The 22956-nt window shown below is 32.6% G+C and overlaps 1 protein-coding gene across 3 annotated transcripts in view; it reads right to left on the bottom strand.

The window, feature by feature from the left end:
• Positions 1-22956, bottom strand: part of CSMD3 (CUB and Sushi multiple domains 3) — a 732271-nt gene that overhangs the window by 63273 nt on the left and 646042 nt on the right. For 2 of the 3 annotated variants that reach the window (XM_074897604.1, XM_074897607.1), the window contains 5 exons: positions 18874-19059; positions 17335-17529; positions 15984-16157; positions 3131-3304; positions 303-476 (listed from right to left, as the gene is read on the bottom strand). In XM_074897604.1, the coding sequence (XP_074753705.1) occupies positions 303-476; positions 3131-3304; positions 15984-16157; positions 17335-17529; positions 18874-19059 (903 nt within the window). The remainder of the gene's footprint in view (positions 1-302; positions 477-3130; positions 3305-15983; positions 16158-17334; positions 17530-18873; positions 19060-22956) is intronic. The other variant, XM_074897605.1, reaches the window with a different exon arrangement.

The raw sequence follows: 22956 nt of genomic DNA, 5'->3' as shown, positions 1-22956 counted from the left end.
GGATTTAAGCTCTTAATTATCTCTGCATAATTTTGTTTAACAATCTTGTAGAAACCATTTAAAAAAAAATAAGTACAAACTACAGACACATAAGAAAGTTTCTATGCAATAGTTATCCTGGCAACCTGAATGTAGAACAGAACTAACTGAAAAATCATAGAATCATGAAACATCTTTAGTAATTTGATGCCTGTTGATAAGAGAGACATCATTTGGTCTTGACAGTATCCTTTTACTTTCAGTTTATTTTTCGCTTTAATTTTCCAACAAAGTTTGAAATCTGTAAATGCTTGCATTCTTACCTTTGCATATTGGAGGTGGGTGGCTCCACTGCCTATTAGCCTGGCACTGTGCTTTGGTTGGTCCTTGCATAACATACCCAGTATTACATGAGAATGTCACAACATCATTGAAGTTGAAACCATTTCCACTTGTTCTTCCATAAATAGGACTACCAGGGTGACCACAGCTAACAGCTAGCATAGCACAAAACAAAGAAACAAAAAACAAACAGAGCATGCTGTTATCACTTTTTATGGTTTATGATATATTATCTTTATGATAATTATATAATAATATTTTAAAGTTTTGGTATTATAAAATACTGAGTACTTTCCATGAAAGATTAATATTTGTCTGAACTGAATAGAAAATAAGATGTATTTTAGTAAATGTTCACGCACTTATTTAAATATTTAAATAAAATAAATAGAATTTGCCATACAGAAATCTAGGAAAATGAAGAAAACTTTTCTGAAGAACTGGGAGAAAAGCAAGCACTTGATTTTTATTATATATAGCCTAAAATGGAAAGGAAATATTTCAGTCTGTTAGTTCCTTGGGTATTATCTCTTACAAGTATGTCTTAGTACTGACTCACTCTGCTTAATCTTTGAGGCCTAAATACTTAGCGAAGTTATAAATTTATGATTGGGCATATGAAACATTATGGGCACTGTGAAACTTTTCTTGTATTTATACCAAAACTGATTACAGAAGTTACAGTTCTTTTTTTGTGCCCACAAAAGCCAGATGCAAAAAATAGTAAGGAAAATAAAACGCAAATTAATTTTCCCAAAATAAGTCAAAATATGTATAAATATGTTCTTCCATGTTTTAACAAACTCCAGTTGTTGATAAAATGTTTATCAGTAATTTAAAATAAATTTTAAATAAGAATCACAAAATAGTCACTCTCAAATTTTTACCACTTTAGAAATGTCATTATTTATCTAAATAAATTTTAAGTCTGACAAATATATGTTCTTGTTCTCTGTGTAGAATAGACTTATCATGATATCTCTAAAAGAAACCCATTCATATAATCTAAATAAAATAATATTTAGCAACATTAAAATAGCGAAAATGGTCCTTAAGACTAATATAGCATACAGGCAAGTCACAGTATGTTCTGTGAATGAAAGTTAAATTGAATTCTCTATGTTCTATTAATATCACTAGATTATTTTAATTAAATATAGTACCCTTATGTTACTATTACCAGAAATTTTTATTTAAGGAATTGCATTTTTCCCCCAAAGATTAATTGGAATCATACACTAAACTGCTAACATCTGTAAAACTGTCAGGCAAAGATATGCATTTAGCTCACAGAGATGATTTTTAATGTACATGTAATAGCAATAAAAGATATTCTTGTGAAAACAGAAGTATGAAATTTGCATAAAAATTTTAATAATACGTATGCATATGGAGTAGCAATACAAAACTGTAGTAATACATCAATCCACTGTATAAGCAAGAGAAATGGTGAATTCAGAAGTCAAAGGGTCAGAATCACTAAATTTAAACACTATCTCAAAAATTCAATTAAAACATCTAACGTTAAAGAAAGAAAGAAATGTGAGATTACTTTTCTAAACTTCACTTGAACCTCTGATCTGAAGCAGAGCTGTTCCTAAATATCTGTCACAAAGTTAGGTGTGGCTGCTGTTTATAGGAGCCTTTTGCAAGTGTTAAGATTTTTTCCCAAGTCTTGTGTCTTTTTCTGAAGTGCTGTATTGTACATCCTCTGTTATTCAAACAAGCAGCTTCCATTTGATTTGAGGAAGAAAATACATTCACTTTCTCTGCTGTTAGCACATCCAAAACAATTTTATTTTTCCAGTTCCACCACTGATATTAGCATATTAATTTAGAAATTATTGATTAATGGTATCTAATTTTATTGACTTAACAGTTACTTATAATGTGCGTTGGTCTGAAACGTAATATAAAGAAGTAATGATCTATTACTATATCATAAAGTGGAAACAAAATTAAGAAATACAGTTATTATGGTAGTGTTATGTATATCTAGTTCTATGTAAAACAAAGCAAAGAGTGAGTAGTAAATATAATGAATGTATGATTCATCATTCAGATAGATTCTTCTACAAAAATGTAGCTGTAAAATCAGAATATTTGAAGACGGACTGATATATTTTCAATACACTGATATTACTGCACATGAATTATTGAAACATACTTGTAATTTATTGAGAGTCTTTTGAGAACTCTCACATTTTCCTACAGAATACAGCATTTTCTGCTATTACTTAATGGTATTTCATGTCATATGTCGACACACTTATAACACAATAGGAGCTTTATTTAACAAAATGCAAAATTCATGCTAAAAAAGCCAAAACCTAAACCAGAAACCAAAATAACAGTATCTCTGTGAGAAGAAAAAAATCAGTATGTTTGCTGAAGCAAACATTTTAATCATCAGTGCTGACAGTGCAATTTGAGAGTATCTACTTACCTAACTACTGCAGTCAAAGTAAATCTACAATAAATATTTTCAAAAGCCACTAAGGGACATAAAGAAATGTTCAAATTTGAGTACCTGGGTGCTTCAGTCCCATCACTTTTTGAAGAAGTTTCATATTCATATATAAATGACAGGTATTTAGCAGCTGAAAGATTCAATGGAAATTTTAAGTGACAACATTAAACTTCACCTGATAGATGAATCACAGATTTTAAGTGGCCACTTTTGAGGATCTTCATTAAATCTTTTTTTTTTTTTTTTTAAATGTATATTAAGTTGCAAAGTCACTGCTCATCTTGTCTGACATAGACATTCCTGTAATATAAATCAGTATGTGTTGCCATGCTTACTTACGCACACAGGATGGAAGCTGACCAGACCAGTTGTGATCCTGTTGACATATTCGTACAGAAGAACCAATCAGCCGAAAACCAGGACTGCACTGGTATACAACTGTGTCTCTATATCCGTAATTTTCTCCAATTACTTGACCATTGACTATCAGATCTGGAATACCACAGTGACCAGCTGGATTTTTCAATGTAAATTAAAAAAAAATCAAATAAAAAATTGTTAGTAAATATGCCAGAGAGATTTTACAAATGCCTCAAAAAAAAAAAAAAAAAAAGTGAACATTTTTCAATTTCTTTTATTGGCTTCATTCAAAGGTTTATTTTTATTAACTTGGGGAAAAATGAAGTATTGCATTTCTCTAAATAGGAATGTACATATATAAAAATTACAAAAAGACAGTGCAGTGAAGAGATTAAATGTCACATGTTAACAAATTTATTTTCAAAAAAATATGAGTAACTTCTTTTTATTAAAATCTGTAAAATTCTGGATTATTTACCTTAGAATTATTTTGGTTAAGATAAACTTAATAAAGTTAACATTACACCATTATACATTTAAATAAATATAAAAATTCCATATAAATACAAGTAAAAATAATACATTATAAATATGAATCCACTACAAATATCAATCCATGTGGATGTTATAAATATACCTTTATTACAATAGAAACAAATTAAATTTAACTTGGACAATTTATTGCTGGAGCTTGACTCTCTGGATTGTCTTTAGTTCTTTCCTATTGATCCCAGAAGAATCCCAGAAAGTTTATGTTAAAGGCAATTGGTGCAACTACATCTAAATGTCCTCAAACAAAAACCTTTCTATCTCTTGGCCTAATCTTCTACCCTGCATTCTCAAAATACGAGAAATATTTTATTTACACTATGAAAGTCACAAATAGATATTTAATCTAAAGAGAGTCTGGGAAAAAGAATAAACCATGTGTCAATTTTACTGTTTTTACTCGGGAAAATGGGTACTGTGATTCAGCAAAAAATGTGGTAATGGAAAATCCTCCAAGAATGGTTGACCCCATGGAGACTGTGACATAAGACAGAGAACTCATTGCAAAAAGAAGTAAGGCAAGCAAGAAAAATGAGCAGTGTTTCAGCTAGTATTTAATTGAAAAAAATTATTACCAGCCACCCAAACTCCTCTGCTCTCCCTTTCTTCTCCACTTCTCCTCAAAAAAAACCTAAACAAACACCCCAAACTTGGGGTTGCTAATAAGAAAGGACATTTAGAAGCAATATACTTTAGATTGGTTTTGGCTTTGAACTTTTAAGTGTTTATAATACACTGATGTAATTTTCAGCATTTTGCCTCATTCTTTCAGGGTACACAATTCCTATTTAAAAAAAAAAAAAAAAAAAAGCAAGCAAATCTGAGATTTTATTATAACTTGTTTCTGGCAGCTTAAGCCTCATATAGTTCTTCATCATATAAACCATGATAAAGCCATCAGAATTTACAACATATATAGTATGTGAACCTTCACATAGATTAAATTGATGAGTGCAATTTGACTTCTGTATAAGGAACAGGAGTCTGAATCTGGTACTGTTCAAAGGTATATAACCCCTGTTTGTCCCCTCCCCAGTGTTACATAAGGACCGAGCATACCTGAAATTTGTTTTACGTTTTCTGGGATTAGATAGCATAATACATTTAGAAATTTTTTTGTCAGTAAACTTCTTAATTCTCTAGTAAAGTCATAATCTGTTCAGTACATAGTGGACTTCCTTGAACATGCCACAAAGGGTCCAACTTCCCTATCATATTTGTGATGATAAACAGGACTAACCAGATGAGGAGTAAAAACTGAGCTAAAAAATACCAATTTCTACCAAAAGTGCAAGCAGACTCTTTGCAGAGATTCAGACCATGTTCAAGGAAATAATTTTCTAATTGCATTTAATTTCCATATTTGGCCTAGTTCTTAGTTAAGATTTTAGTGTTGCTTTATGGCAGTAAAGTGGAAGCAGACTATACCACCCTAATGTCAAGCTCTATTTCCTGTGCAGAGGGAATAAAACTGAAGTAATTCAACACATCAGGTTACTAAGATCACAGTGCAGTTTCTGCAGCTGTGCATGTACATTACAAAAATCATTCAACTGGGACAGGTGAAAAGGTAATTGAAAATCACCTGTAAGTCTTGCATTAGCATCTTAAATTCCCATCCTCTCAGCCTACTTCCTCTCATTGTCATAAACCTCTCAGACCCTAGCTTTGACTTCTTTTGACTTTTGAGTTTGTTTTTTCTTTCTTCTTTTCTTTTGACTTTCTTTGACATCTTCTGTTGACAAGGGGAGAGCAGTGGATGTTGTTTACCTAGAATTCAGTAAAGCATTTGACAGCTTTCCACAGCCTTCTCCTGGACAAACTGGCAAGGTACAGATTGGGTGGGTGGTGTGGGAGATGGGTAGGGAACTGGTTAACAGGCCATACTCAGAGCGTGGTGATCAATGATTTTTACTCAGTCTGGCAGCCTGTCACAAGAGGGATTCCCCAGGGATTGATGCCAGGCCCCACATTCTTCAACATCTTCATAACAAATGTGGATGATGGGAGTAAAAGCACCCTCACAAGTTTGCTAATGGCACCAGGCTGGGTGGTAAGGTGAACATGCCAGAAGGGAGAGCCATCTTACAGAGACATGGACAGGCTGGAATAGCAGGCTAGCACCAAGTGTATGGAGTTTAACAAAGACAAATGCAAGGGCCCACACCTGAGACAGAATAACCAAGAGCCCAGTACAGGCTAGGATCTGTGTGACTGGGGAGCTGCCTTGCTGAAAGGGACCTGGGAGTCCTGGTGGACAACAAGCTGAACATGAGTCAGCAGTGCGCTGCTGCAGCAATGAAGGCCAATTGGATCCTGGGCTGCATCTGCAGGAGCATTACTAGCAGAGATACAGATGTGATCATCCCACTCTACCCAGTCTTGTCTGGCTGCAGCTGGAGTACTGTGTCCATTCTTCCCACCACTGAAGAAAGATGCAAAACAGTCTGGGGGGGGGTGTCCAAAGGCAGGCCATGAAGATAATCAGAGGGTTGGAGTACCTGTCATATGAAGAAAGGCTGAAGGAAAGACTTTGAAGAAAAGGCTCATGGGGGACCTCATCACAGTATTCTGGTACTTACAAAGAAGATGGAGGCTCCCTCTTCACAAGAAGTCACATGGAGACCAGGGGCAATGGGTACATGTTGCACTGGGAGAGGTTTAATCTTGACATAAGAAAGAATTTTTTTTACAGTACAAACAAACACCGGAACAATCTTCTCAGGGATGTGATGGAGTCCCCATCTCTGGAAGTTTTCAAGATGTGAGTGAACAGGGTGCTAGATAATCCATCTGAGCTCCCTTTCCCATGAAAGTTTGGACCAGATGATCTTTCGGGATCCCTTCCAACTTGGGCTGTTCTATGATTCTATTATTTCAAATCCCTCCTTCTTGACTATTTCCTCCCACTCTGTCTATCTTTGAAGCCCTAACTATATTGCATGAGTGATTGTGAACTGAGCACTATTAGTAAAGAAGTACATTTTTTTTTTAAATAGTAGAGTGTACTCCTGTCACTGTGTAAGGTTTGTAAACTGAAAAATTGAGATTTAAATGTATGAAGAATATTAGAAAACTGTAGTTATATCATAACAGAATTCTAAATCAATTTATTATGCCAGTGTTAATGAATTTATTATTATTTAAAAACAGGGTATGCCAGACTTGTGACACCCTTTTCATCTCAATTTTAAAAACCAAAAACTATTTGGGATTTGAAAGATTTGTCTCTAGTTTTCACTCTACTTTCAGATGAGCATTAAGATGAGTTCAGTCTGATTTGTTTCATTTTCAAAATACCATCTGTCATGTAGGTGCATATGGTAAGCAGTTCAGTATGTTTGCTGCAGAAAGTATATGTAATGGTAGTTCCTGTTAAGAGAACCTTTGAGAACATTTCTGAAATTTCCACTAATTTATGCAGCTGAATAAATTCCCTAAATTGTGATGAAGTCAGAGTCTCATTAATATTTTCCAGAAGACTTTTCTTTGTTTGCTTTGTTTTCCCACTCTGTTTCACACATCCACAGAGTTGGTCTCCCTCAGAGGAAATAAAGACCTTTCACTTATAATAGTTGCTATTATTACTTCTCCAACACCGATAAAAAAAGAAGAGGAAGAAAAAAACCCCAACCCCCAAACCAACAAAAAATCCTATCACAATCCACACCCATATCTGGAAAAATAATTATTACTTAATTTCTCTTCCATTCTATACTGATTTTGATATATTTCTTCTAAAAGCAAGGTGTTTATTTATTTTTCTCATGACTATTAGCAGAATTCTTCCCTTTTGTAAACCTGTGAAAAAAAGAATTCCAAAATGTTCATTATACATTAAGGATATGCTCATATTCATTACTGCATATTCCAGTAGTTTTTATAATTAATTCTGTTGTTAATTATTTTCAGTACTTTCATTTAAACTCTTATTTTAAGAGATTTGTGACAAATAAAGATATTTATTTGCCCTTATTAACATTCTGAAATTAGTTTTTGAAGTGTCATTCAGTAGCCTTTGATGCTTTTATTTGTGTATTATGTGTTTGCATTTCTATATATAGGTGCTTATATATATATATATATATATATATATATATATATATATAAAATGAGTTTGGGGTTTTGAAGGGTTGTTTTGATTGTGGAAAATTTCCAAAGCTTTCAAATTACTGTTGATTCTTTGGTAGTCTGAGAAAAACAAATACTGCACATGTATAGCTTTCTGAGAAACTGCCTTTCTTTCTGAATGAGACTTATTTATTGTGCAACGGCATCAAAGATCAACTCTAATCCTTCATTTTATTTCACAGCTGTATCCCTAGAACCTTTTTACCCTCACTTGCTTGTACCAAGTAATTGATGTCAGTTTTGTCACACCAGTATAAACAGGGAATAACATACGATTTCACTACTGCAAAAAATAGTTCAAAGCCATAAAGGGACATAATTTTAAATATGTTCTCATTACAGAAATATGTCATACTTACCCCAACTGAATCATTATGGAAGAGGAATATTTTAGTTGTGAAATTTGGTATAATGAAACTGAATAAAATGGTAAAACTGCTTGTTGCAATACTCAGCCTTCATTCAATATAACCATAACTTGTAGCTAACTGTCTTTTGCAATGAGATAGCTAAATTATTCCTCCTAAATACAATCCAGATACAAAACTGCTCAGGAGTTAAGCTCTGAAGCTGGAGTGTTTTCACTGGGGACTGAATGCAAATACTGCAAACTGGGTATGATATTAAGAGAGCTCTCTCTAAATACAGACAAAATCTGCCTGAAAAACTATAGCAGAAAACTGAAAACGCATGCAAAAAGAAAAGGGAGTAGAAAGTAAAGGACCGATGAGAAAAGACTAAGAGTACTGCTGGGAAAATAATGGTTGAAATACTCAGCAACGGATCTGTCTCCTGTTGTTTTGGGGTTTTGTTTTTTGGGTGTTTTTTTGTTTGTTTTGTTTTTGTTTTTTGTTTTTTATTTCTCTTGTTTGCTAGGAAATTTATTGTGCAAATAGATGAGAAAGCATTTAAGAAATGCCGATTCTATTATCATTTTACAGTCATGTTTAAATTGCCAGTAAGTGACTGAGCATTTATTTATCATGGATAAAAGACTTAATAGTACTGTTATTATCTAATGGAATATCACATTTTTTCCGCAAAGTAGTAGTATGATTCTAAGACCAGTTATAAGCAAATATAAAACTGTTGTAGTCGCCTTGGAAAGCTATTGAAAAAAATGAAAACTAATCATATAAGATTTATGGGAAATATGGGACAGATGAAGTGTAAAGCAGTAAGATCAATATTGTACTTCTAATCTGCATTTATCAGAATGAATGAGAGAAAAAAAAATTACACCCTTGCATGGTACCTTGCTGAATACATACGTTTACTGTACTGCATTAATTACTGGGTTATGGATAGAAGAAAAGCTGAAATAAAATTAGCAAATAAAATTAGCAAAATCTCCATTCAACAATTTGCAACAATTAGATTGTCATAATTACTGTTACTGGAGGAGTGGGGTGTAAATGTTCTAACACCTTAGTAGCAAATAGCTGACTTCACACTACGTTAGGATTCTAGACTATTTTAGACTTGGCCATTCTAGACTGTTTTCAGGATAGCCTTTTTCACTGTTAATGACTTTATTTTAGTGCTGTATCATAAGGCTGGGTGTAGTTCCATCTTTTCTATGATATGGATATAAAAGACCTATATACAGTTCTATGGATTCAGTTGAGACCTCTAGTGCTTAATGTAACGAGAAATTCATAATATTGAACCAAAGGCAATGAGTGAATGATACAAAGAAAGATATTAAATGTGAAGGTTTTACTGAGTAACAGATTTGAGGGGGGAAATAACTAAAATTCTCAATTTTCAATCTAACAAAGCTTGAGAAGGATAACTACATGAAATATTATTAAGAAACAAAATAGAAATGGAGGATATTAATGACATATGAGCACCAAATAAATTTATTATCGTGACATGAAATCCAGCTCTAGCATTGAAGAATGAGCATAATAACTTCCTGTCGGAATCTTTGAAACCTCAGCTGCAAGTGAAGTTTTTTGTTCTGCAGATTACTCTCTGAGATGCAAGAGTAGGAATAAATGAATACAGAAACGTTATATTAAATGGCAAAAACGTACCTATGCTTATTTTAACTTCAGTAATGTCAAACATGAGCATAGTAGAGAAAGAAATCTACATATCAGTATATTATTGAAAAAAGAGATTTAGGTTATTATTCAACAAATTTAATTAAGCTGTCAAGATGACCTCAGCTGAGGAGGGAATACTTAGTTGATGGAGTATCTTTCTTCTCTACAAGGCTTGCATTTCTTATAATTGTGAATTTTTTTACATTCTCTTGTTCACAAACAACATCTTCTGTAGAAAATCACAGTATTGAAACAACACTGGTACAGCCCTGGACAAAACAGTGTTTGGGCTCTTTCTCCTTCTAGTTTCAGAAAATCCTCACCTTGCCAGCTGTTCAAGCTGTACTAAAACTGTTCAGGATGAATGGTAACATTCTTTTAAATCTTTTTCAATCCATCATCCACAGAAGTTCTCTGCTGAATTCCTTGAAATGGCTGACTAATTCTTTAAAGATGAAACATCATATAGCTCATTTGAAAGTCTAGTTATTATTATTATGCAGTAGTATTGAAGAACAAAGAGAAGCATATGTCTAACTCTAGATATATTAATTCAGTATCACTGGAGATATAGATTCCCCTTTAAGTTGAAATACCATGAGTATAAAAAAAAAAAAATGTTTAAAAACAGTGAAGAGGAAGATGTTAGTCACTTGTATGTTTTTCCAAAAGTTTTAAGGATGAAAATAGTGGCAGAAAGGCTACGCTTCAGAGGATACATAGCCACAGAAACCCTTCAGTGACTGAAATCTGATTGGGAAAATATAAATACTATGATTCCTTTGTCCTTACCTGGTAGAAATGTAAAGGTATGCTCACTCCTGAGTATGCATACTTTCCTCTTAAATAAAAGAACTGAAATATAACTCTCCAGCTCTACTGTTCTACCTTGCTATTCCAAATAAATAAATTGCATATAACTTAAATATGTATATATTTCAGTTCCTGATTTAATTTATCCACAACATACATAAATTTAATATATTCTCATACCTTCTAATTTGGTTATCTAACCTCCCTGCTGGTGCTTTCATTCACTAACGTACACAGAGCTTATAAACCAGTTTTATGAAAAAAACTCCTCATCCCTTATTTTGTTATCTTTCAGTTATGAATTGACTGGAGGTCCTAAATGGCAGATCCTTACCTGTCCCATAACCTCTCCACAGCACCGGTTAATTCACTGTCAGCTTACATTGTTGCTCTGCCCCAACCAGTATATCTACTACTCTTTTACCCCATTGACAACATTGCTTTGTAAAGAATTAATGGATAACTGCTTTCTCATATGTCATTACATTTTCTTTGTGAGTAGCAGGCCGCCACCAATGACTCATTAGTATTTGGAATTGGTATTTCATTTCTAATGAAATGAAAGGAAGAGAGGAAGTTGAGTATAAATCCCTCAGATAACAAGTCACATGTTGTGTCTACATTAGCATTTTGGTTCAGATACTCCTTGTAACTTTTAAATGTGCTGAGTAGTTTTGATATGAACAAATTATCTTCCTTTCAGAGGAAGCACATTATGAAGCTCAACTTGAGGTGCACAAAACAAGTGTTCTATCTCCTTTTGCAGACAAATAGGTCAAAATTATTGACAGATCCTCCTGACAGCTTAGAATCATATGAGTTAAAATGACATTTAGCTCGGAGTACTAGACCAGATACTGTCCAAGGAAAATTCTCTGACCATATGTAATGCAAATATAGAGAATTCAGAAGAAATTATTGGTCTCATGATCTGCTCCTTTCTGTTGGATTATTTGTTAATGCAAAGACACCGTATGTGAGGCATACTGTTTCTCTTTGAGAAGAGATGAAAGGTATTCCTGATACTATTGTAGGGTAAGTGCTGGCATTTAATGCTCTCTTGAATGCAGTTTGAGTGGGTTAACTTTTTTCCGCTACTTGTCTTTCTTTGTTGAAAACTCCTCTAGTATCAGTCATGTATTGGAAAAACACATCCATATGTCTTATAGATCAAGTAAACTTCCATCTTCCTTTTTGCATTTTAATTCCTATGCATACTTAGCATTTTACAAAGGTGTGTTTAGTTCTCCAAGTGAACTAAATATAACATCATTTCATAACATCAAGGTTAACCACAAAATATGAGATCTTATAGACCTTTAAAAAATTTAATCATATTTTCTTTACCTTGATTTCAGATTTAATACTAACTTGCAGAACTGAACACACCTGTCATTCCAGCAATTGCTGATTCTGCCTAGGACATATGCAGGAAATGACAGCAATTAATTTTGGTAAAGAAGGGAGACAATATCAACAGATCTGCTTTATCAATGTGTTTAGATGTCAGGAAAAATTGAGAAAGAAGGAATTAATTAATAAGGGTTGAAGATAGCCCAGCTGTGTTTAAGAGCATGTATTCACAACTTAAATGTGAAAAGCTGGAGTTAGTTTACTAAACAACAATAAAGAAAAGTTGGCATAAGGTATCTTTCCTCTACTGAGTTTGACGGTTGAAAATAGCTTTTTTTCCTAGTTTTTACAGGGGTTTCATTGATATGATGTCTAAGCACCTTCTAAAATTACTCAGTCATGTAACTAACACAACAGAGAGAAACTCAATAAAATTAGATACCCTCCCCCAAGAGAAGTATGAAACTTTTTACATTACATTAACAATAAACAAGGTCCCAGAAAGAAATCAGAATGCTTTGGTATAATTTAAGAAAACAGCTGTTGCTTTTAAGTATGAAAAGAACTGGATCCAACAGAAAGGTTTTTCAAAGCATGATATATTTTTGTATCTTAAGTTTACTTTGCTGGGGGTTTTTTAACTATGTTTTCTGAAATGGTAACCAAATGAATACAGGAAACATTTTAGAAGACAACAAATGATCTCAAGAAAAATCATTTCAACACATACTGATCTCCACCACATCAACTTTTATCCACAGTCACTTTGAAAATTGTGCAGCTTTCTGGAAATGTCTATGTATTTCCTCCTGCCAAGCTGAATTAGACAAAAAAAAAAAAAACAACAACCAAACAAAAAACCCCCAACCAACAACAAAGGTAGACCTGATCCTCAAATTGTGATGTTGTAAAAGTAGTGATCTTCTGATAGTGCTTCTCCTTTGAGTACATAAAAAGTCTGAAAACAGTGAAAATAATGAAGAAAGGGAAGAAAAATCTCAGTGTTAGAGAAACCTTAGAAAATGTCAGGAAATTTTGTTCATCATAAAAAACCTGAAAGTACTGTGGTGTTACTGAAGTAGACCAAATTTATTTCTGCTTTGGGAAATGCTCAGTTTAATAAATAGCTGATTATAGGCATTAAAATAAATAAATAAAACTTTTTTATAGTTATGAAAATATATGTTCTAATGATTACAGTTACTCATGAGTAAATTAAAGCAAATAAAATTAATGTCATAAATAAATAATGTATACTAAGTTTTCATATAACCAGAAACAGAACAATTAATTTCTTCATCAAATATTTAAATATTTTTCCCTGAGGAAAGTGTAACAAAATACACAGATCTCTTCATTTTTTAATGAATAGGATAGTCAATAGAAATCTATTCTGTTACTGAATATTTCTCCAGGATTTATTACATAGACCTTTCCACAGAAACTGATTTAATGTTTTCAGTATAGAAAAAGATCAAGCAGAATAAACTGTGAGAGGCAGTCTGTAACCTTGGAGACACAACAGTCATGGCTTTTGTTTTTGACTGTTACTTTATTTTAAAAGATTAAAGTGATTTTTTTTTTTTCAGTTTTTTCAACATAAAATCTTGTGAAACATTTATTTGTTTTTAAGACCTCCACAACAGAATTATTTCAGGGGCTCTCTGTTTTGTTTTATTATTTCAATTTGAACATTGTTTCTTCTCACCAGCTGTGGAGAACAAGAATACTGATCCAGATATCAATTTCCTACTACATCCAATGAAAGATCAAACCAAGATCATTACATTAATATGATTAGTCATAGAATATTAAATTGTTATTTAGGTATTTTGCAGGGGAAAAAAAAAAAAAAAAAAAATAGGAGGTTCAGAAAAGAGGGCAGTTGTGTTAACTGTTCTAATTATCTTTGCAATCTACTGTCTCCTGATTCAATAGCCATAAAGTACTACTATTGTCCTCGTAATAAAAGCAGGAACTGAAAAAGAAAGATAAAAAAAGGCTGTGAAAACTATTATCATACTCTGACACTATTATGGCTGTCATTATAATCATGCACAACCATCTACAATGTCATGGAATTTTGTTTGTGCTGTAATACAATTTGGATTTTAGTCAGCATTTTCGGTAATTTAGAGGTTATCTATGTTCTAATTCTTTTTTGTGTTCTTTTTTTGTTAGGTTCAACACTAACTAGTTTTAGGTTCTGTTGCTGATACTTATATTCTTATTTATTACACCTTTCATAAATTTTTCAAATTACATGTAACTGGAATAAAAATTAAGTTCTCTAATACAATTATTAAATAACATGATTTGAGTAAAACTTTTGAAAAAATAACTTGTGATTTTAAACAAAATACTTGGAAAAGGCTATTATTTTAGCCTGTAGGATTTTATTAATGTCTTCTAAGTGTACTCTTAAAGGCATCTTCGACACTTAAAATAGAAATACACCTGTAGCCACCTGAGTCCAAGCACAACTACATTTTTCAGCAAGTAAAAGTGGAAAGGCTTTAAGATAAATGATAAAATAATTTGGCTTGTTTTACATTAATATTTCTCTGATTAAAATTTTCACATTTCTCCGATGAAAATTTTCACATTTCTCCAACCTTCAATAGCTGTAACCATTGCAGACAAACCAATAAATATTAAAAAAAAAAAAAAAAGTGAGAACATTTATATTACATGCATACTATTGTGCTCCAACACTTTTAGATTTAAAACAGTCTGTCTGTCTTACCATTTCTTAAATGGTAAGAAAATGGCTAATGACTACTTAAAAAAAAAAAAAAGGCAAACATGAAGATCTTTTATTTCCCCCACCCCCCCGTTAAATGAGTTTTAATTGTAAAAGTGAAACATAAACAAAGCCTGTCTGTTCCTCTCAAATATATGTCAGGAGAAATTCCAGCTTTAGACTTGTAGATTGATAAGCATCACTTTTCCTCATTCATGAGTAATTTAAATTAAGCTTAAGTGAAGATTTGTACCAAAAAAATCTGTATTACAGAAGTAAAATTATTTGGGAGAGTAGTCTAAAAAGATAAATGGCAATCTGCACAGAGATATTGCAGTGAGCCACTATATTTAATGTATATACTAGTAAAGATTCCTCTGAAAGTCTCAGTTTATGGATTTTTTTTTTTATATTCTCATGCCCCCACAAATGGCAAGGTACAATATGGCTTTCATATTGCATCCTAAAATCAGAACACTACCATAGCTTTGACTTCAACTCAAACGAAAATGCTAATTGCATATAGACTTAAAAATAATGTATCTGCAATTAACACAATAACCCAGATCAAGGTACACATGATCATAATGAATTAAAAAAAAAAAAAAATTGTTTCACTGAGATCATATGTTCATTTTATTCATAAACAACTCAGGGACTGGTGTCTGAGTATTTTTAATAAGTGAAGATGCCTAAATATGTACAACTAAATGGTGTAAAATTCTATAGATAGTAATTTTCTCTCAGAAAGAAGGCCACAATGCTTCTGTCAAAGTTTCCACAAATATTTCCCCCCCCCCCCTGTATCTTTTGCAAGGGTACAGATTAATTCTATAACATAACCACTGAGTTCAGGTCTACCATGCAGATATTTTACTATGGATATGTATTAAAGCTGACACATCTGGAATCAATCAGTCTTGTTCTTTATGTACAGGTCGACTTTAGAGACTATGCAACAATCCAGTGACACAGGTTTTTGCATGTTGGGAAGATATTGAAAAAGGTATTAAATCTGTGGAACTCAAACAATATTTGATAAGAAAAACAACATAACCACACACATTTATTAAAATGCAGAACTCTCTTCATTGTCTGTGATAACAGAAACAGACAAGCTGTTTCGCTTTCCTTACATTTGTCTGCTAGAGAGAAAGAGAATAGGCAAGCCATGACAGTAGTATCCTACCTAAACATCTGGTCTCAATTCCACTCCAGAGTCCAGAAGACAGACATTCCCTCACTGCAGAGCCAACTAGCATGTATCCCGAGTCGCAAGTAAATATAGCTGTAGATCCATATGTAATTTGAGTTCCAATCTTATTCCCATTTGGAGGTGTAGGAAGTTCTCCACAAGAAATAACTTTAGAGCAAAACCAAACAAAACAGAAATGTATAACTGAGAATCAGAAACACACACAGAATTATCAACCAGGAATACATGTCAACCAGTCAACCAGATAAATAAATTTCACAGCTTGAAATATTTTGCTCAATAGAAAAAATAGATTAAAATCTCCACATACAAAGACTGCTACTTCCCCAGAAATAATACCTATGAAACAGCAGGGGAGGACCAATTAAAATTGTCTCTGTGAAGTTAAAAATCCTCACAATTCATAACTTTATTAATTATTATTTAATTACATTGTTTTCAATTACTTTTTCTTAATATTACAAAATCACAATTGTTCTCATTTTAAAAATTGTCTTTATGCTTCTTTGGGAAGATGTAATTTTTATGTTCTAGGTCATAATGAAATGCTTGCTCTAGCATTCACACAATATGTTGTTATAATGAGTGAACAATGTGCATGGAATTCCTTGCTATTTATTTAAAATTCAATGCACCCTTTTATTCAAAATAATAATAATAATTTAATAATTTTATTCTAAGAATTAGTAAAAAGAACTTTGCTACTAGTAAACAAGATAGTGGATTATCAAAGGGTGAAAGCAGCTAGTGCACTTAATGCTAAAAAAAATGTAATGGTAATATTGGAAACAAAACTTCCCCAAACATAGTGAAAAATGTTTGTCTTTTAAAGAAAAAAGGGATACAAATACATATATAGTATGTAAAATATCTATATACACAGAGATATACATACTTCTTTTTTTTTGAAAAGTACCTACTGCTGGTTATCAGCATTCCGGCTAATGGTAGGAATGCTGTGGATTTGCACACCATATAGTAACCAGGTGAAAGGAAAGGTTATTTTATTTATCATGTGTAGACAGGATACAAATTTTTTGCATTTTTCTAAACTATACAGCATTCCTGACCTAGAAAAATATATAGGAAAATGTTCTCTATTACTTATTTGTACCATTATAGATTTAAGGACCTTTAAAATCCAGAAGTGTGCTTACAGATATGGATTGCATTTCCAAATAATACCCTTTAGGATACCCAGGAATTCCAGCCAGGAAACATTTTTCTAATTAACTGATTCCAATATTTAATTAGTTACTTTCAAATAAATAAACATTTTTATCTGAAAATCTGTACTGCAGATGCAGACACAACATGTACTCACTTTGGCAGTAAGGTCGCTCATTTCTCCAACTCCACGTGCCGTTAGCAAGACACTCAATAGATGCTGGTCCCAAACCATAATATCCTGGATCACAGCTGAAAACTACTTTTGTTTTATACTCATAATGTGAACCGTTCACTATTCTCCATCTTCCATGTTCCAGTGTAAAAGAATTGATGCTTGGACATGTAACAACTTCCAAAATAAAAAACCCCACATAGTTATTTGTGGCTTAGTACAGGCAAATTAGGAAAATATGTACCATTATTAATTCAGAAATATATTTTAAACACAGTGACATAATATTTGAAGAGTAAGGCTGTATTTGAAATTGCATCTGGTTAGCAGGTATGAGTTCTCTCATTCAATTGATAATGATTTATGGCCCAGACAGAGAAGTGACTGTGTATGTAGAACTATGCAATTGGTGTAGATAGAATCTATACCACGGCTGAATTCACTGCAGATTCTCAGTCACAGAATTCCTGTGACACTTTACATCAGAATATTTACTAAAACATTAGCTGCATTTCAATATAGGAATTATTTTTCTACTCAGGTAAATTCTATGAGATCTTAAAGACTCATTTGGAGAGGCTGCACATTGGTGACAATATCCATATCCAAGATGGTTGTTCAGCAGCTACACATTTTTATTTCATGTCTTAATTCTATGTGGTCTTCCTCCAAAAAACAAACAAAAATGTTCTACAATCCTAATATAATGGAAAAAGATTAACAAGCAAAACAATTTTTCCCATGACCAAAATGCACAGAGGAAAATCTTTGCTGACCACTACTTTCTTTCTATTCAGACTGGTTCTTTAGGTAGAGGAAAAGGCATGAAGGAATGCAATTTACAAGCACAAGAAAAAGAAGAAAAAAAGAAAGAAAAAGGGAAAAATCCTTTAAAATTATTCTAGGGTAACTTTTCTTTCCATTCCAAAATTCATTGGGTGACATAATCCAAATCTTAAAGCACATCAGACACTGAAATTTCTGTCAGTCTTACAATCACCTGGGTTTTGATACTCCATTTATAACTGATGGTATCCACTTCTCTTTGGGACTGAACATTCATTTTCTATTTACTGATGTTCCCTCAAGTTTTAGATGGTGTAGGATTATAACGATGGGCTGAATATGAATAATAAGCAGCAGTTTCAAGCAAGTGTCCCAGAGTACCAGAGACTTTGAAATTCTGGATAGTAAATAGGGTTCGTTAACACAGGAACTGTGCCGCTCTCACTGAAGAGATGACTTTTGCATAAACCTCCGTGACCATCAATTTTGATTTAGCTGTAAATTAATTATCAGTTTGAACATATACTATAATCTCTAGCATATTTCTTCTGTTGTTACAGAATATGTATACATTTCAAATATGTATTTCACAAGAATTTAATACCAGCAATTATTAATAGATTAAAGTAACCTGAAGCTGAAAGTTTAAGTAATGTGAAGATTTGTGACTTCGATAAATAAACAAAATGTACAGCCATGTTCTTACTCACTGGAGAGTTTTAGCATGTTACTTACCTACACAGCGAGGTGTTTTATTGTGATTGCTCCAGGTACCATCCGGCTGGCAGACTGCAGTAGTAAGTTCCTTGGCTGATAGTCTATATCCATCATTGCAAAAATAAGTAACACGGGTGCCAACTAAGTAATCTGTAGTTAATATCCCACCATTTAATGGGGCTTTAGGAATTCCACAGGATATTGCTGAATAAAGAGAAAGACAGTTATTTTATACCTTCTTCACTATAAGCTTCTGTTAATCTCAAACTGTTTATGCATTGTAGAATCAAAAGTCTTAAATTCATAAAAATAAGTTTTTAGTTCATTAATGTGTGTTTTAAGCCTAGAAATAGTTTTTAGGGAAATAGATCTCAGAAAGTTTTTCTTTTTTGATGGAGGAGGTTAAAATAAGAACAATGGTTCATAACTCTGCAGCTATCCATTCAAAATGCAGAAGATAATCGAAAAAGAAGGAATAGAGAATATCTGGAAAAAATCTGATCAGCATGGTTGAACGAGTAAAGCACCAGTCTGAGACATTAAGAACCTAGTTTCTACCTCAGATTTCTTCCATCAAATGTACTGTGTGACCTCTAGCAAAGCACTAAAATTAACTTCCAGCATTCCATTTTACCTCCTGCAAAGCAGAAAGAAAATACCCTTTTGAAGTTATTGAAAACTGGCAAGCGAAAATGTAAGCCATTCTTTTTTTTTTTTTTAATATAATAATTATTCATCAGAAGGAAATTATGAAGAGATGATCTGGCTCTAAATAATGCTCTGTTTTGAGAATAAGATCAAAACTCAATCTGTTCAACATTTTAACACCATACATCTAATGCAGGTCAGATAAAGAAAAAAAGGGTTTAGACACTTAGTTCTTAAGTACTTTGCTTTGAAGTGGAATTTTGAACCCTAAGAAATCACTTATCCTGCCTACACAGAGATATGAAAAGTTAAGCCTCTCAGACTATGTATGAATACTTTATAAAAAAGAGTAATCTATTTTTGCCCCTATTGTGATCTGATCTGATGTAAGACAGATCTGCTTCATAAGCAATGTAACAACAATGTGGCAATGTACCAAAGCTAATAATCACAGCTGAGACACAGGTACAGCATTAATGCTATCACAATTTGCAGAACAGAGGTGATAGGATCAGTGTTAAAATATGCTTGAATTGCCATAACAATAAATTGCATATAACATGTAATTTTTTTTAAAAGGCATACAGTATACTGATATTACAGAAAACTATTATTAATATGCTCATCACCTCACCTGGGCAACCATAAAAACATATATCTTATGGCTATCACAATATCTACTGACAACTAGAGACAAACACACATTTAAAAGAAAATAAGAAAACAGTTATTAGGAGACAATGAAGGCCCCAAGAGAGTCATTGAATTCAGTCTTCCAGAGGGTAAGAGGACCTGATCACAGAGGGATAATAAGTGACAAGTTAACTAAACCAGAAGGTCCATCTTCTACTTCTTACTAAACATCTGACAAAGCTGTACTATTTCACCTGGTATCACCAAAGAAAGAAGCTGAGCCTCCACGACACTAAAATGAAAACATATGACCAAGTTGATGTTTATTATATTTCAAATTCCTCAATAGTCTGAATTGCAGTAGCAAACATTAGGCAGAGCTATCCATGCAAAGAGAAGGACAAATAAAGCAGGTATAACCAAGGTATAATCAGATAACATTGTTTACTGCATAACTGGCCAAGCTAACCTCTTCCTTCAAAAACAAGTGTTAATCATAAAAAGAACTTCCAGACAATAATGGAGTTGCCAGAACCAAGTCCAGTGCCAGTTACATCAGGGCCAGCATTCAGCAGGGTATAAAAATTAATATACACCGGCAAAAGACCTGTAATATATTAACAGGTGCTTCTTAAGATCCTAAGCACCAACAAACACTATAGCACCATTTGTTCGCATACTGCATATTCTGTTTCTTAGCAATCAGCAAAATATATAGCAGATATTTTGTAGACACAACCTCAGATGTTTTATATCTACCCTTGAGATTATTACTCCTTCAGTATTCAAAAATTAGTGACTTGATAAATGTAGAGTCATATTATCCGTGTTAACAGAATCAATCTCGTGGCACAAGAAAAATGTATCCTTCCCTTAACCTAAAATTTTTAAGAAACGAGTCCAATCCCAGCACACCACATGCTTCGTAACAGCCTTTTATATAAACAACAGTGCTCCCAAGGAATCATTCAATGATATTTTTAGTTTACAGTAGTTAAGAGCTGAATTTTACATATGTGGAAACTTATATAGAAATGTATCTTTTAGTTAAAGGAAAAAATATGAACAGAACAAGACAAGTTATTGCCATGTCTGACAACTTGACAGGAAAAAGTTAAAAATATGGAACTTCCAAAGTGCCCCCAAACCAGGTTTATCACAGAAATGTTTGGTCATTAAATGTCAGCTTCATCAGTATTGCAAATCAACTTCATAATTATAATGGGAAATGAAACACTAAAATCTATTCTCTGTTCACAATCTTCAGAACACAGTTCCAATTCCAGTGAAACACACACAGAGCCCTTGGAAGAGCCCTTGGAAGAGCCCCACAGAGCCCTTAACTTTATTAGTTTTCAAAGACTACCAGCATATTTTAAAAAAACCCTGAAACTTCAGGAATTATTATTAGACCAGGATGAAGTTCTTAAATATGTTAAAGCACTATTAAAAGTTTATGTGATGACACTTTTACAAACAGAAATCAGACTATTCACCCTGTAAAGGACCTCCAGTTCTTGGATTTGCTCTGCCTCACTTAAGAATGACATTTAGTAGATGTAGCTTCCTTTCACATCTTGGGGATATGAGAAAAAAAAAAAAAAAAAAAATCAATGCAGACATCAGTCTAGAGCTGATAACATTTACCAGGAACATTTCAAACATAGGTGAGACTACTGAAACTGTTCAGTGACATACTCGACTGAACTTAACAACTTGGACATCTAACATGAAGAATTAAGAAATTTTATGAAAACTAAATTTCCTGTAGATTGCCTTACAAATAACTTTAAAGGATGACAGCTATTTCTTTGGCATTTAGTAAGTTAATAATTGAGTTTTCACACCCGTACCGATACAGCCATATATTTGAAAATAAACAGAAGTCTATTTCAAATAAATACAAGACTTGTGTTCTACATAGTTATATTAATTGTTCTAATGTATATGAATATGACTATCTCAAATCTATAGCCATGTCTAAAAAAAATGTAAAGTTGGAAGGTATTATGCTTTACACATCAGATATTTGTTCCAGATCACTATAAATGTACTTTAGCTTAATTTTTGAGAGAATCATAACTCATCAGGTGTAATACCTAACCAGGTATTCTTGGTATGTTTTGTTTGTTTGTTTTCTTGCTTAATGCTTTATTATAATTTGTGTAACAATCACCAGTTATGCAAAACTTATGTCTGCTGTTATGGACAATTTAGATTACTGAGCTAGAAGATTCTTCTGGATGTAGTATTATGTTTTACACTTTACTTACTTAACATGTCTACCTAGAATTCCTGTAAAATCATTTCCCTGTTATCCATATATGATATTATAAAATATTAATACTGATTTCTGATGAGGCCTGAGACAATGTTTATTTGCAAGAGAAATATTTAATAATTAAAACAAAAAATCATGTAATTCTGGGATAAAAAATTAAAATGTAAAAAATAACTGGGAGAAAACCAAATGTTTAAAACACTTTGAATTTTCTGAGATCTATGTTCAGCTGTAAATATTCAAGCATTTATATGAATTCATGTTAATTCTTGTATTCAGACAGGTTATTGTAAACCTATTAATTCTCTCAAAAGTTTATCATAATCAAACATCATAATTTAGTTAACCATGGGAATCTTGTGTTGACTTGTGATCAGAGGCTTAATATCATTACAACTGAGATGGATACATGGATGACAACACTTTCACATTATGATTCATTTAATGCATGTCTATATAAACAGAATAAAGAATATGCAAAAGTTAGAACAGTAAAAGTTTGCAATTATTTTTTTTTTTTATTCTTACCATTATACTAA

Source organism: Athene noctua, chromosome 2 (genome assembly GCF_965140245.1).
Source record: "Athene noctua chromosome 2, bAthNoc1.hap1.1, whole genome shotgun sequence".
In the NCBI taxonomy this organism is placed as follows: domain Eukaryota; kingdom Metazoa; phylum Chordata; class Aves; order Strigiformes; family Strigidae; genus Athene; species Athene noctua.
This window is presented reverse-complemented; position numbering and strand designations above follow the sequence as displayed.